The sequence below is a fragment of the Leucoraja erinacea genome, chromosome 11 (genome assembly GCF_028641065.1).
Source record: "Leucoraja erinacea ecotype New England chromosome 11, Leri_hhj_1, whole genome shotgun sequence".
Classification (NCBI taxonomy): Eukaryota; Metazoa; Chordata; class Chondrichthyes; order Rajiformes; family Rajidae; genus Leucoraja; species Leucoraja erinaceus.
This window is the reverse complement of record NC_073387.1, coordinates 22,856,627-22,869,511: the sequence shown is the minus strand read 5'-3', so window position 1 is coordinate 22,869,511 and position 12,885 is coordinate 22,856,627. Positions and strand designations below refer to the sequence as shown.

At 48.8% G+C, this 12,885-nt stretch overlaps 1 protein-coding gene across 1 annotated transcript in view; it reads right to left on the bottom strand.

The window, feature by feature from the left end:
- The window catches only part of anxa6 (annexin A6), a 52,238-nt gene that overhangs the window by 20,504 nt on the left and 18,849 nt on the right, over nt 1-12,885 (bottom strand). The window contains exons 3-10 of the mRNA XM_055642811.1: nt 9,853-9,949; nt 7,951-8,045; nt 6,539-6,652; nt 5,560-5,650; nt 5,010-5,092; nt 4,190-4,246; nt 2,302-2,395; nt 570-665 (exon numbers count right to left, since the gene is read on the bottom strand). Coding sequence (XP_055498786.1) covers nt 570-665; nt 2,302-2,395; nt 4,190-4,246; nt 5,010-5,092; nt 5,560-5,650; nt 6,539-6,652; nt 7,951-8,045; nt 9,853-9,949 — 727 coding nt within the window. The remainder of the gene's footprint in view (nt 1-569; nt 666-2,301; nt 2,396-4,189; nt 4,247-5,009; nt 5,093-5,559; nt 5,651-6,538; nt 6,653-7,950; nt 8,046-9,852; nt 9,950-12,885) is intronic.

Genomic DNA, 12,885 nt, shown 5'->3' with positions numbered 1-12,885 from the left:
CTCTGCACCCGTACCAGCTTGAGGGCATCTTTCCTGCAGCCGGGTGACCAAAACTGAACACAATACACCAAATGTGGCCTCGCCAACATCTTGTACAGCGATAACACATTATTCCAAGCTCTTGGTATTTTTTAGACTTTACTTTAGATTTTAGAGATACAGTGTGGAAACAGGCCCACTGAGTCCATGCCGACCAGCGATCACCCCGTACACTAGTTCTGTCCTACACACGAGGGCCAATTTATCAAAGCCAATTAACCTGCATGTCTTTGGGTTGTAGATGGAAACCGGAGCACCCGGAGAAAACCCACGTGGTCACAGTGAGATAGACCCAAAAATGGCGGAGTAACTCAGTGGGTTGGGCGGTATCGCTGGAGAAGAGGTGATGTTTCGGTTCGGAATGTGCAAATTTCGTACAGACAGCACCCGAGGTCAGGATTGAACCCGGATCTCAGGTGTTGCGAGGCAGCAGCTCTACCCGCTGCGCCACTGTGCCGCACTGTATTGAAGAGCTTGAACGTAGATTCCCCCCCCCCCCCCCCCCCCCTCAGTGATCCGCCAAACCTTACCCACTGCCAGCATTAGCTTCTGAAAGTCTCCCGACAGCTCGTCTCTCAGGCTCTCTTCAATCTCGCTCCCGGAAATATTCCGATACTCCTCGAAGACTGGGAAGAACGGGGAGAAGGTGAGCTGCGGGCAGGGGGAGCACATCACATCCTCACCTGTTTACTGGTTGCTCCAATACATTAGGGGACCAGTAACCTAACCGTACCATTGTTATGGAGTCATACAGCACGGAAACAGGCCCTTCGGCCCAACTCATCCATGCCCACCAAGATGTCCCATCTCCGTTGTCTCATTTAATCATAGAACCAACCTGTTCTACCTACACTAGTCCCACCTGCCCATGTTTGGACCACATCCCTCTAAACTTGTCCTATCCATGTACCTGTCCAAATATCTTTTAAATGCTGGTATAGCTGCATCAACTACCTCCTGTGGCAGCTCGTTCCGTACACCCACCACCCTCCGTATGAAAAAGTTGCCCCTCAGGTCCCTATTAAATCTTTCCCCTCTCACCTTAAACCTATGTCCCCTGGTTACACAAAAATGCTGGAGAAACTCAGCGGGTGCAGCAGCATCTATGGAGCGAAGGAAATAGGCAACGTTTCGGGCCGAAACCCTTCTTCAGACTATGTCCCCTGGTTATTGATTGCACTAATCTGAATAAAATACTATGCATCTACCCCATCTATTCCCTCTCATGATTTTACACACCTCTATAAGATCATACCTCACCCTCCTGCACTCCAAGGAATTAAGTCCAAGTCTGCTCAACCTCTCCCTGTGTCAGACCCTCAAGTCTTTGTAATTTACATAAATACTTTAGAGTTACAGCGTGGAAGCAGGCCCTTCAACCCACCGACTCTGTGCTGACCAGTGATCACCCCATATACTCACAATATCTACACAGTAGGGACAATGTGCCATTTAACCAAAGCCAATTAACCTACAAACCTGCACGTCTTTGGGATGTGGGAGAAAACCAGAGCACCCGGAGAAAACCCACGCGGTCATAGGGAGAACGTAGAAACTGTGTACAGACAGCACCCGTGGTCAGTATCAAACCCAGGTCTCTGGCACTGTAATGCAGAAACTCTACCGCTGTACCACTGTGCTGCCACTTACTAGGCCTAAGGAAAGGGAGGCATTGGTGTGCTTTCTTGCCCTTTGCTTTGATGTGACTGGCCCGGGACAAGTTACTGGTGACTCTAAGCTGAACTAAAGCAGTTGAGGAGGGGGTGAGGGTGACAGACTGATTCCTGGGATGTCAGGACTGTCTTATGAAGAAAGACTGGATAGACTTGGTTTATACTCTCTAGAATTTAGGAGATTGAGAGGGGATCTTATAGAAACTTACAAAATTCTTAAGGGGTTGGACAGGCTAGATGCAGGAAGATTGTTCCCGATGTTGGGGAAGTCCAGGACAAGGGGTCACAGCTTAAGGATAAGGGGGAAATCCTTTAAAACCGAGATGAGAAGAACTTTTTTCACACAGAGAGTGGTGAATCTCTGGAGCTCTCTGCCGCAGAGGGTAGTTGAGGCCAGTTCATTGGCTATATTTAAGATGTGGCCCTTGTGGCTAAGGGGATCCAAGGGTATGGAGAGAAGGCAGGTACGGGATACTGAGTTAGATGATCAGCCATGATCATATTGAATGGCGGTGCAGGCTCGAAGGACCGAATGGCCTACTCCTGCACCTAATTTCTATGTTTCTATGTTTCTATGACAGACACATACCCAGCTGGAGGTGACAGTGGCTCCGATTGCCCAAGATAGAGATGAACGCGCTCTCCTCAGTGCCCCACTGAAGCTCTCCTGCTTCGTACAGCTCCTGCACAGTCAAACACAGTCATTAGCAATGCACGGCCATTCGCCCCATCAAACCCATACCCACCCATCAGAGTGATCATAGCCCAGCCTGCCCCACAGTCTTTGGTCAGAGGGTGGTGAATCTGTGGAATTCATTGCCACAGAAGGTTGTGGAGGCCAAGCCATTGGGTATTTCTAAGGCAGAGGAAGATAAATTCTTGATTAGCATGGGTGTCAGGGGTTATGGGGAGAAGGCAGGGAATGGGGTTGGGCGGGAAAGATAGAGCAGCCATGATGGAATAGACTTGTTGGGCCGAATGGCCTAATTCTGCTCTTATAACTTATGAACAACGTTCTGCCTACTGCAATACCCTGGCCCGACAACTCGAACACGCAGGAACTAAGGAGTCTATAGAGCAGTGTTTCTCAACCGGGGTTCTGCATATGTAAAGGCATTTTTGAGTGTTTAATTTCATATTCGTAATTTTATTATACACATACGACATATTTAGCTAGGTCTATTTAGCATATTTAGCGATGTCATATTTAGCGACATCTAAATGGCGCCAGTGTGAAACGGCCTTTAGTGGTCAGTGGACAGGAGCTGTACGTGACGGATTTGTGTATCATCAAGTGACCCACTCGAGTACAGACGCATGCACGGTCTCCATCAGTCCTGTCTGTGCTTCCTGGCGTGCAGGTACACTCCCTCATTCACCCACGTTATTTAATAAATTTTACCCATCATTTGGGGATGTTATATGAATTTCAAAAATTTAAGTACGTTTATGTTTATTTTTGTTAGTTTATGAAAAGTTTATTTATGTATGTTTTTGTTAAGGGCCTGTCCCACGAGCATGCGACCTGCATGCGGCAAGCGCGATCTAAAGGGCCGGTCCCACCAGCATGCACCTGCATGCGGCAAGCGCGACCTAACGTGGTCGCTTGAGCCCTACGGCATGTGGCAAGCGCGACCAAACCAGAAGCGGGAGCCGCGCGGAGGTCGAGTGAGTCACACGGCGGCGAGGCGGCTGCGGGCCGGCTGGCCGTTGCCGCGCGAAATGTTTAAACACGGTCAGTTTTTCGGAGACCCGCGCGATGTCGGGACCAGCTCCGCACAACTCCATACAGCTCCGGCGATCGAAGTGGGAGCGGCCCTGCGAGGCCGTACGGCTCAAGCTACCACGTTAGGTCGCGCTTGCCGCATGCAGGGGCATGCTGGTGGGACCGGCCCTTTGGGTCGCGCTTGCCGCATGCAGGTCGCATGCCCGTGGGACAGGCCCTTTAGTTTATGAAAAGTTTATGTGTTGTTTTTCTCTCTCTCTCTCTCCTCCAAGGTTAGTTCTTCTGTTTGCCTTTATTTGCTTCAGTTTTGAACAAGCAGTTTGATTTCAGGTTTTTTTTTTTGCATTGTCAATAAACGTGAGAAAAATGTACGTTTTTTTTGCTTAAACCAGTTATCAAAAAATATATATTATGTTTGCCTTATGAACTTTAAGTTTACGAAAGAGAAAGAAACAGATTAATAAAGATATATAATAATTTTTATGTAGGGGTTCCCTGAGGTGACAATTATTTCAAGGGTTCCACAAGGGTATAAAGGTTGAGAAACGCTGCAATAGAGTTTTAGTGACATGATTTAGTGACACGAATGAGAGCTAATGTACTCTGGATATAGAGACACAAGGAACTACAGATGCTGGTATACAAGATAAGGCACAAAGAGCTGGAGTAACTCAGCAGGTCAGGCAGCGTCTCTGGAGGACCCGGATCGGTGACGTTTCGGGTCGGGACCCCTCTTCAGATGTGGACCTACCTTTGCATCCTGAGCCACGAGATCGTCACTCACAACGTCATCCTCTTCTCTCGTTCCCTGGAAGATGCAAGGAGTAGAAAGGACCACGATGAACATCACACCCCTGGCACGATGGTCACGCCACCCTACAGAGTGGCAGAGTACGGTCTGTGTGGAGTTTGTACGTTCTCCCTGTGACCACGTGGGTTTTCTCCGGGTGCCCCGGTTTCCTCCCACACCCCAAAGACGTGCAGGCTCGTAGGTTAATTGGCTTCGATAAACTGTGCCGAGTGTGAAGGATAGTGCTAGTGTGCGGAATGATCACTGGTCGGCACAGACCAGGTGGGCTGAAGGGCCTATTTCCACTTTGTATCTCTAAAGTCTAAAGTCACTGCATCAGTGTCTGGGAATTAATGACCTAGACAAAAGAGTCTACATCTCAATGAGATTTATGGTCTACTTAATTTTGATGAAATACACACCCACGTGCATGCATGCACAGAGACACACACACACACACACACACATAGACAGACAGACGCACACAGACACATAGACAGACAGACGCACACAGACACGCGCACAGACAGACATACCCAGACGTGCATGGACAGACGTACGCAGACGCACACAGAGCCACACACAACACATCCCATCTCCCCCCAGACACATAGCAGCAGACCACAGCATCTTCTTGAACCGGACAGTGTCACACACAGACACACAGATCAGACATACACACAGACGTGAGAGTCAGTCAGGCAGATGTACTCAGACGCACACCCCCACTGAGCCACACATGTCCCCCACTGACCCATCTCCCCCCACACCCCCCCCTCACCTGCAGTAGGACCACCAGCATCTTCTTGAAGTGGCCGGAGGTGTCACCAACAACGTCCGCCTCCAGATCTGATTCCCCTACCACTGTCCACCCCCCTCCCCAAGAGAGTCAGTCCACCCCCTCCCCACTCATCCCCCCCTCCCCCACGGATCATCCCCCTCCCTCACTGACCCCCCCTCCCCCACTGACCCCCCCCCCCCCCTCACTGACCCCCCCCCCACTGACCCCCCCTCCCCCACTGATCCCTCCAACCTCACTCAACCTGACCCCCTCCCCACTGCACTGCTAGACCCCTCTGCTCCACAACACTCCCCAGAGCCCTACTGCCGTTCACAGTGCAGGTCCTGCCCATGTTAGACTTCCCTAAATAAAACACCTCACCTCTTTTCTGTATTAACTCCAGGAACCATTCCTCAGCCCACCTGCTCTACCGATCAATGCCCTGCTGCAATGTTTAACGGCCATCTTCACTATCTGTGGTGTCATCTGCAACCCTGGGTTTTGGTAGAGGTGCTTGAACAAGGTTCGCTTGCCCCAGTGTTGAACCCACCTTCCTTGTAGGCCTCCGTCAGCTCGTGGATCTGCTTATTGCTCCTGGACGCAAGGATCTCAATCACACAGTTCTCATCTGTTCCCAAACCCTACATAGAGGACAAAAACAAACTGGATGAGAAACCTTATCCATCAACAGGGTGCTGTGATTTACGATGCTGTTGCCAGGACTTGAGGGTCTGAGCTACAGGGAGAGGTTGGGCAGTCAAGGACTTTATTCCTTGGAGCGCAGGAAGACGAGGGGTGATCTCCTAGAGGTGTACAAGATCACAAGGGGATAGATAGGGTGAATGCACATCTAATGTCTTGGTTATATTTGTTTGAAATGGGCTATTTCTTACACTATATAAAACCACGAAGAGAAAACCAAGGGTGAATTTTACCCAGAGTAGGGGAATCAAGAACCAGAGGACATAGATTTAAGGTGGGGGGGGCAGATTTAATAGGAATCCGAGGGGTAACTTTTTTTTACACAAATGGTGGTGGGTGTATGGAACGAGCTGCCGGAGGAGGTAGTTGAGGTAGCTACTATAACAACATTTAAAAGACATTTAAACAGTTACATGGAAAGGAAAGGTTTAGAGGGATATGGACCAAATGCAGGCAAATGGAACTAGTGTAGATTGGGGGCATCTTGGTCAGCATGGATGAGTTGGGCCAAAGGGACTTTTCTTATGTTGCTAGGAGTGTTTCCAGCATTTTGGACAGGTGCATGGATCATTAAGGTTTAGAGGGATATGGGGGAAAAGCGATCAAGTGGGCCTTATCGAGTAGATGGGGCAACTTGGTTGGCATAGAGGAGTTGGGTCGAAGGGCCTGTTTCCGTGCCGTATGACACTATGATTCTAAAAGGGGATGGTGCAAGGCAGCTGGAGAGATGCTGAGATTTGGAAGAGAACGTCTGAACACTCCTGGTGGGGCTGGGCGGGGGCAGACTCTCACTGGGGGTAGACCCTGGGCTGAACTCGTCCACGTACCTCAATGGCGTCCTTCAGTTCTTTAGCGTCGTAAACAGCCGGGGGTTTCATTAGCCCAATGATCAGCCTCTCGAACTTCCCCGTCAGCTCGTACTTGAGGTCATCGATCAAATCCTGCGGTAGAGAAAGCTCGTCACATGAGGCCACAAACGCGACATGAAAGCTCGTCACACGAGGCGACACTGTCTAGCAACAGACGGCACAGCGCGTACATTTAGAAAGATGAGGAGGAATTTCTTTAGCCAGAGGGTGGTGAATCTCGCCTTTAAAAATACCCAATGACAGCCTCCACCGCCGTCTGCAGCAATTAATTCCACAGATTCAACACCCTCCGACGAAAGAAGATTTTCCTCATCTCCATTCTAAAGGGACATCCTTTTATTCTGAGGCCGTGCCCTCTGGTCCTAGACTCTCCCACTAGTGGAAACATTCTCTCCACATGCACTCCATTCAGGCCTTTCATTATTTGGTATGTTTCAATAAGGTCTCTCCTCATCCTTCTAAACAGCAAGTACAGGCCCAGAGCCATCAAACTCTCCTCTATTCCTCTCGTGATTTTATACATCTCTATAAGATCACACCCCACCCCACCTCCTGTGCTCCAAGGAATAAAGTCCTAGCCTGCCCAGACTCTCCCTATATCTCAGGCCCTCATGTCCTGGCAACATCCTCTGAAAACCTTCTCTCCACCCGTTCCAGTTTAACGACATCCTTCCTACAGTAGGGTGACCAAAACTGAACACAATATTCAAAGTGTGACTTCACTAACGGCTTGTACAACCGTAACATAACGTCCCAACGTCTGTACTATCCATATCTTTGGAACATGCTGGCAGGTCGCTGAGCACAAAGAAGGACGCGGCAGGCCGGTGCCTGGATGTGGGGGAGCTTGGAAGGCACCGAGCCCGGCCTCGATGATGGAGAGTCGGGGAGGAAGGAGCCACTGGCGGCGTTGGACGGGAGCAGTGGGCCAGTAGGAGAGGGACCTCCAGCGCCTGCAGGAGGCGCTCCGGGATACAGAGGTGGCCGGGCAAGGAAAAGGACGTCGGTTCGCGGTCGAGGGTGACTGAGGAGGCCCCTGCTGCAGCCTGGGGCTTACCTGGATCAGGAACAGCTCCAGTACATCGAGCGCTTCGACCAGACTTTGGACTTTTTGTAAATAGCGCCAAAATATGGCAATGGGTGGAAGAATCTCACAGTGCAGTACATACATGACAATAATGGACCATTGAAACATATTCAATACCCTGACCCATAAAGGCCAATGAGCCAAAAGCCTTGTTGACCACCCTGGCTAAATCCGGGATTGACTATGGCCGAGTGCGCAGTGTAAACCCGCCCCCACCCATGGTCCTGAGGCAACGAGAACACGATCATGAACATTGTGACGCAGACACACGGAGAATAGTTACCCGTCCAAAGAGAGTCTTGTAGCTCACGTAGACCTGCTGCCGCTGTTTGTTGGACCGGGAGGTCAGCAGGTCAATGATGGTCTCCTTATCACTGCCTGCGTTCAAAGCAAGAAAGAGCTCACGTTCCAGTTTAGTTTATTATTGTCACGTGTACCGAGGTACAGTGGAAAGCTTTCTTTACTGCATGTTATCCAGTCAGCGGAAAGACTGTACATGATTACAATCGAGCCGGCCACAGTGTACAGATACAGGATAAAGGGGATAGTAAGGCATGTTGCTGTTCAATGTCTTAGTGTAAGGCATGGTGCTGTTGAAATAAAGATTTAAAAGAGTGAGTTGATTGTAATGAATGATTGCAGATCCATGTCTGGGACCAATACGAACGTCACCTGGCTTTGTTCTACATTTCCAACGCCTGGTTACAAGGTGCTGGTTACTATCGCAACGTTGAAGAAACCTTTAGACATGTAGGCAGATAGGACAGGGTTAAAGAGATATGGGGGTCTAGTGTAGCTGGGACTAGTCCCCCCCCCCCCCCCCCCCCCCATATGGGTGATGTTTTCGGTCGAGACCTTCATACTGAAGAGGTTGAAAACCAGCCATATAGATGAAAAACACAATGACTGGAGATGTGCATTATCCAACTAAGGGCAGAAATCAGAATCATGTGTTCATCTTTATCGACGTGACACCATCATAAATGTATTACATTGAGGTGTAATATATTTAATGGGGTGGGACAGTGGGGCAGGGGTAGAGTTGCTGCCTTACAGCACCACAGACACAGATTTGATCCTGACTGCGGGTGCTGTCTGTACAGAATTTGTATATTTTCCCTATTTTCTCCGGATATTCCAGTTTCTCCCACATCCGAAAGAAATGCAAAGTTTGTAGGTTAATTGGCTTCTGTAAATTGTCCCTGTCGTGTAGGATAGAACTGGTATATGGTAGATTGCTGGTCGGTGTGATCTTGGTGGGCCGAAGGGCCTGTTTCCATATATATGTTTTACATATATATCTTAATTTCATTGAACCATATACTTGGTTAAATATGTGGCATTATTTTCATCTTGTTTCTATAGTCAAAGGGTAAGATTGATTAATTTATTTGTGTAGAACAGTGATGGAAATCTGACTCCTTTTATCTTGTTTCTATGTTATATATATATGCATTGCAGCATGAATTATAATCTGATTTCCATACATGTCTATACTAATGTCATTCATGTGCTGCACCTGTTGATCAGAGCCTGGCTCTACTGGGAATGTAATTAGAAATGTAATTTAGCCTAACCTTATTCATGCCTGATCCAATTTAAAGCATAAATGTTGCATTCAAGTGTAATTTAAAAGACTTGCTATAGTATGCACCAGATTGCACAATTTAAAGCTGAAAAATGCAAAAGCTCCCTACCATAGGAAGGTGGACAGCCCCCTCCCACACTCTCCCCCCCCCCCCCCCCCCCTCGGTCACTACACTCCCTCGGGCTTGGTCACTACACTCCCTTGCAATTTCTCACTCTCAACTCTCACCCAATGTTTGCAGCCCTGCACAATGTCTCTGATGCACACAAATAGGCAGCATGGTGGTGCAGGGGTAGAGTTGTTGCCTTACAGCACCAGATCCTGACTACGGTGTTGTCTGTACAGTTTGCATGTTCTCACTGTGATCATTTGGTTTTTCTCCGGGTGCTCCGGTTTGCTCCCACACTCCAAAGACGTGCAGGTTTATAGGTTAATTGGTTTGGGTAAAAACGTGTAAATTGTTCCTAGTGTGTAGGATAGTGCTTGCGTACGGGGTGGTCTCTGATCAGCGTGGGCTCGATGGGCTGAAGGACCTGTTTCCGCGATGTATCTCTAAAGTTAAGTCTAAAGAGTCACTGCTCGAGGGAGCTTCCTTACCAATTCCTTTCATTGCATTGTAGAGAACCTCTGCATCCTGATTGGCGACAAAATTCTGTGTGTCCTTCACGATGCCCCTGTACCCGGCTCTGCTGCCCTGAAGAAAGCAAAAGACCATCAAATATATACAGTTTAGAGATACGTTCAATTCATCTCCTCTGCCTGTACATGATCTATGTCCCTCCATTCCCTGCATATCCATATGCCTATTCAAAAGCCTCTTAAACACCACTATCATATCTGCCTCCATCACCACCCCCAGCAGAGGAGAGAGCTCAGCCGACCGCTAAGCATCTGTTCTAGGCCCTTCCCAGTCTACCGATCGTCCCAGAAACCAGCACGAAGAGGCCACAACCCGGAGTCTCTCTTGGATGCCAGCGCTAAAATGGTGGCGGAGAAGTAGACCTAACGAAACAACAATTTGTTTTGTTAGGTCTAGATTTGTGTCTGCTAATGTTCGATTTCAAATGGTTTATTACTGGAAAGGGTGTGGCCAATTAATACCAATCATAAAATCATCAGTTAATACCAATCATAAAAGTAATGCTTGCTCGGCAATCTTCTTCATAAGAAACAAAATCCGTAAAGTGAATCACTTTGTAGTTATAGCAGAGACTGAGACACATGAGAGCAGGTTGAAAAAACAAAGGCAACGATAGCTGTTGGAGCGAGCGTGCGTTTGCACGTGCACGACTGATCCGGCCCGCATGAAGTCGCATTTTGCCCGATTCGGCCCGTGACCTAAAATGAGTTTGATACCCCTGAACTAGACCAAGCGTGGACTCGTTGGGTCCCTGTCCCCTAATGTCATATTCCCCCAGAACCACTCACCTAAACACAACGCTGATGTTAAAATGGCAATACTGGCCCAGCAATCCACCCACAACTACGCAGGCGCGGATGACGGTTCCCCGTTGTGACGCCAGAGATCGGCGGTGTGACACAAGTCAAATGGCGATCTCAAAATGGCGGTGGGCCCGGCAGCCCCCAACTCAGGGGTTCCCCGAGACATGAAAATTATTTAAAGGGTTCCGCAAGGGTAAAACGGTTGGGAAACGCTGACATAGACGCACAGAGTAGGGCAATCGAGAAGGAGAGGACATAGGTTTAAGGTGAAGGGGGAAAGATTTAATAGGAACATGAGGGGTAACTTTTTCACAAAAAAGGTGGTGAGTGTGTGAACGAGCTGCCGGAGGAGGTAGTTGAGGCAGGTACCATCGCAATGTTTATTTGTAAGAAACAATTAGACATGGACATGGATAGTGTAGGTTTTAAAGAAAAGATGCAGGAATTGACCATTCTGCCCTTGGAGCCAGCATCAAACATGGACCAAACTCAGGCAGGTGGGACTAGTGTAGATGGGGCATGCTGGCGATTCTAAAGTCTAAACTAAGACAAGACGCAGTGTGGCCACAAACACTCCCACTCAGCAGAGCAGTTAGAGAACAGATTCTTCCTGCTCCTACTTCACACACAACAGTTGCTCGGTTTGTTTTTAGACTGCCCTGCGCTCCCCGAGGGAGGAGAATTACTTTTTAAGCCGGTGGAATTCGGCAGCTGGTGGAACAGCTGGAGTCGGGGGCTGCAACAGCTGGGGAGGGTGAGGAAGGGGAGGGTATATTATGGAAACAGTCAAAGCTGCAACATCCATGCCGGGCTTTTATGGGACCTTTAGTATTGGCTGTCGTTTGATTCTCGCTTGGTTCCAGCTAAGGTCTGGTTCAGTTTACTTCAGGGAAACAGCGTGGAAACAGTAGCTTTGGCCACCAAGTCCATGCTGACCATCGATCATCCATTCACACTTGTTCCATGTTATCTCACTTTCTCATCCACTCCCTACACACTAGGGGCAGATTACAGAGGGCCAACTAAACCTACAAACTCGTATTGACAGGGGATAGGTTTGATGGGCTGGGTGGCCTCATCCTGTTCCTCTCTGGACCCTTGCACTGGCCGAACAAGGCTCATGAATGGCCCAGGATTCTAGGCATCAAGCCCTTTGGAATGAAATCGATCCTTCACAGTGGCGCAGCGGGTAGAGCAGCTGTTTCACAGCGCCCGAGACAGTGTGAGAGTGAGTGTGAGAGTGCGCGTGTGGTCTGTTTGTGTCTCTGCCTCTGCGTATAGATCAGTGGTTCCCAACCTTTTTTGGCCATGCCCCACCTAATCACCTCTAAAATCCTGATGCCCCCCCCCCCCCCATGTGGTGATATATAATTCTTATCATTTAAAAAGTGAACTACGTTTCAGCTGCAGAAGCTTAAAACGCCAATACCTTGGTTTAAACAAGCTTCAAAAGAACATGGCATCCATGAAAAAGAAAAATGAAATAAACAAAAGACAGTTAAAGTTCTGAGCAAGAAATTACTAAAACATTGTAAAAAAAAATAAAACAAAAATTTGGACCCAGACCTCCTCAGTCGCGCTCAATTGCCCCCCTTAAAAATCAAATTGCCCCCCTGTGGGGCGTACGCCCCACGTTGGGAACCACTGGTATAGATAGTACGTGTATAGATGAGCATGTGGGTTTTCTCCGGGTGCTCCGGTTTCCTCCCACATCCCAAAGATGTGTGGGTTTGTAGGTTAATTGGCTTCTGTAAACTGCCCCAAGTGTGTAGGGAGTGGATGAGAAAATGGGATAACATAGAACTAGTGTGAACAGGTGATCGCTGTTTGATGTGGACTCAGTGTGGGCTCACTGTTTCCGTGCTGTGTCTCTACTCTAAACCACATATCGATGGTGGGTTGGCCTTGACGGCTTGGTGGTTGGGGTGCTGCTGTTGGTGCTTAGCACTCGTCTCCACAGGCATTGGAGGAAGTGATCTCACTGCATTCACTGTCCTCACAATGCATCACTGCATGGTTTGGGAATAGCTCCATCCAAGACCGCAAGAAATTGCAGAGAGCTGCAGACGCAGCCCAGACCATCACACAAACCGACCTCCCTTGCACTGACTCCATCTACACTTCACGCTGCCTCGGCAAGGCCACTAGCATAATCAATGACCAGTCTCACCCCAGTCACTCCCTCTT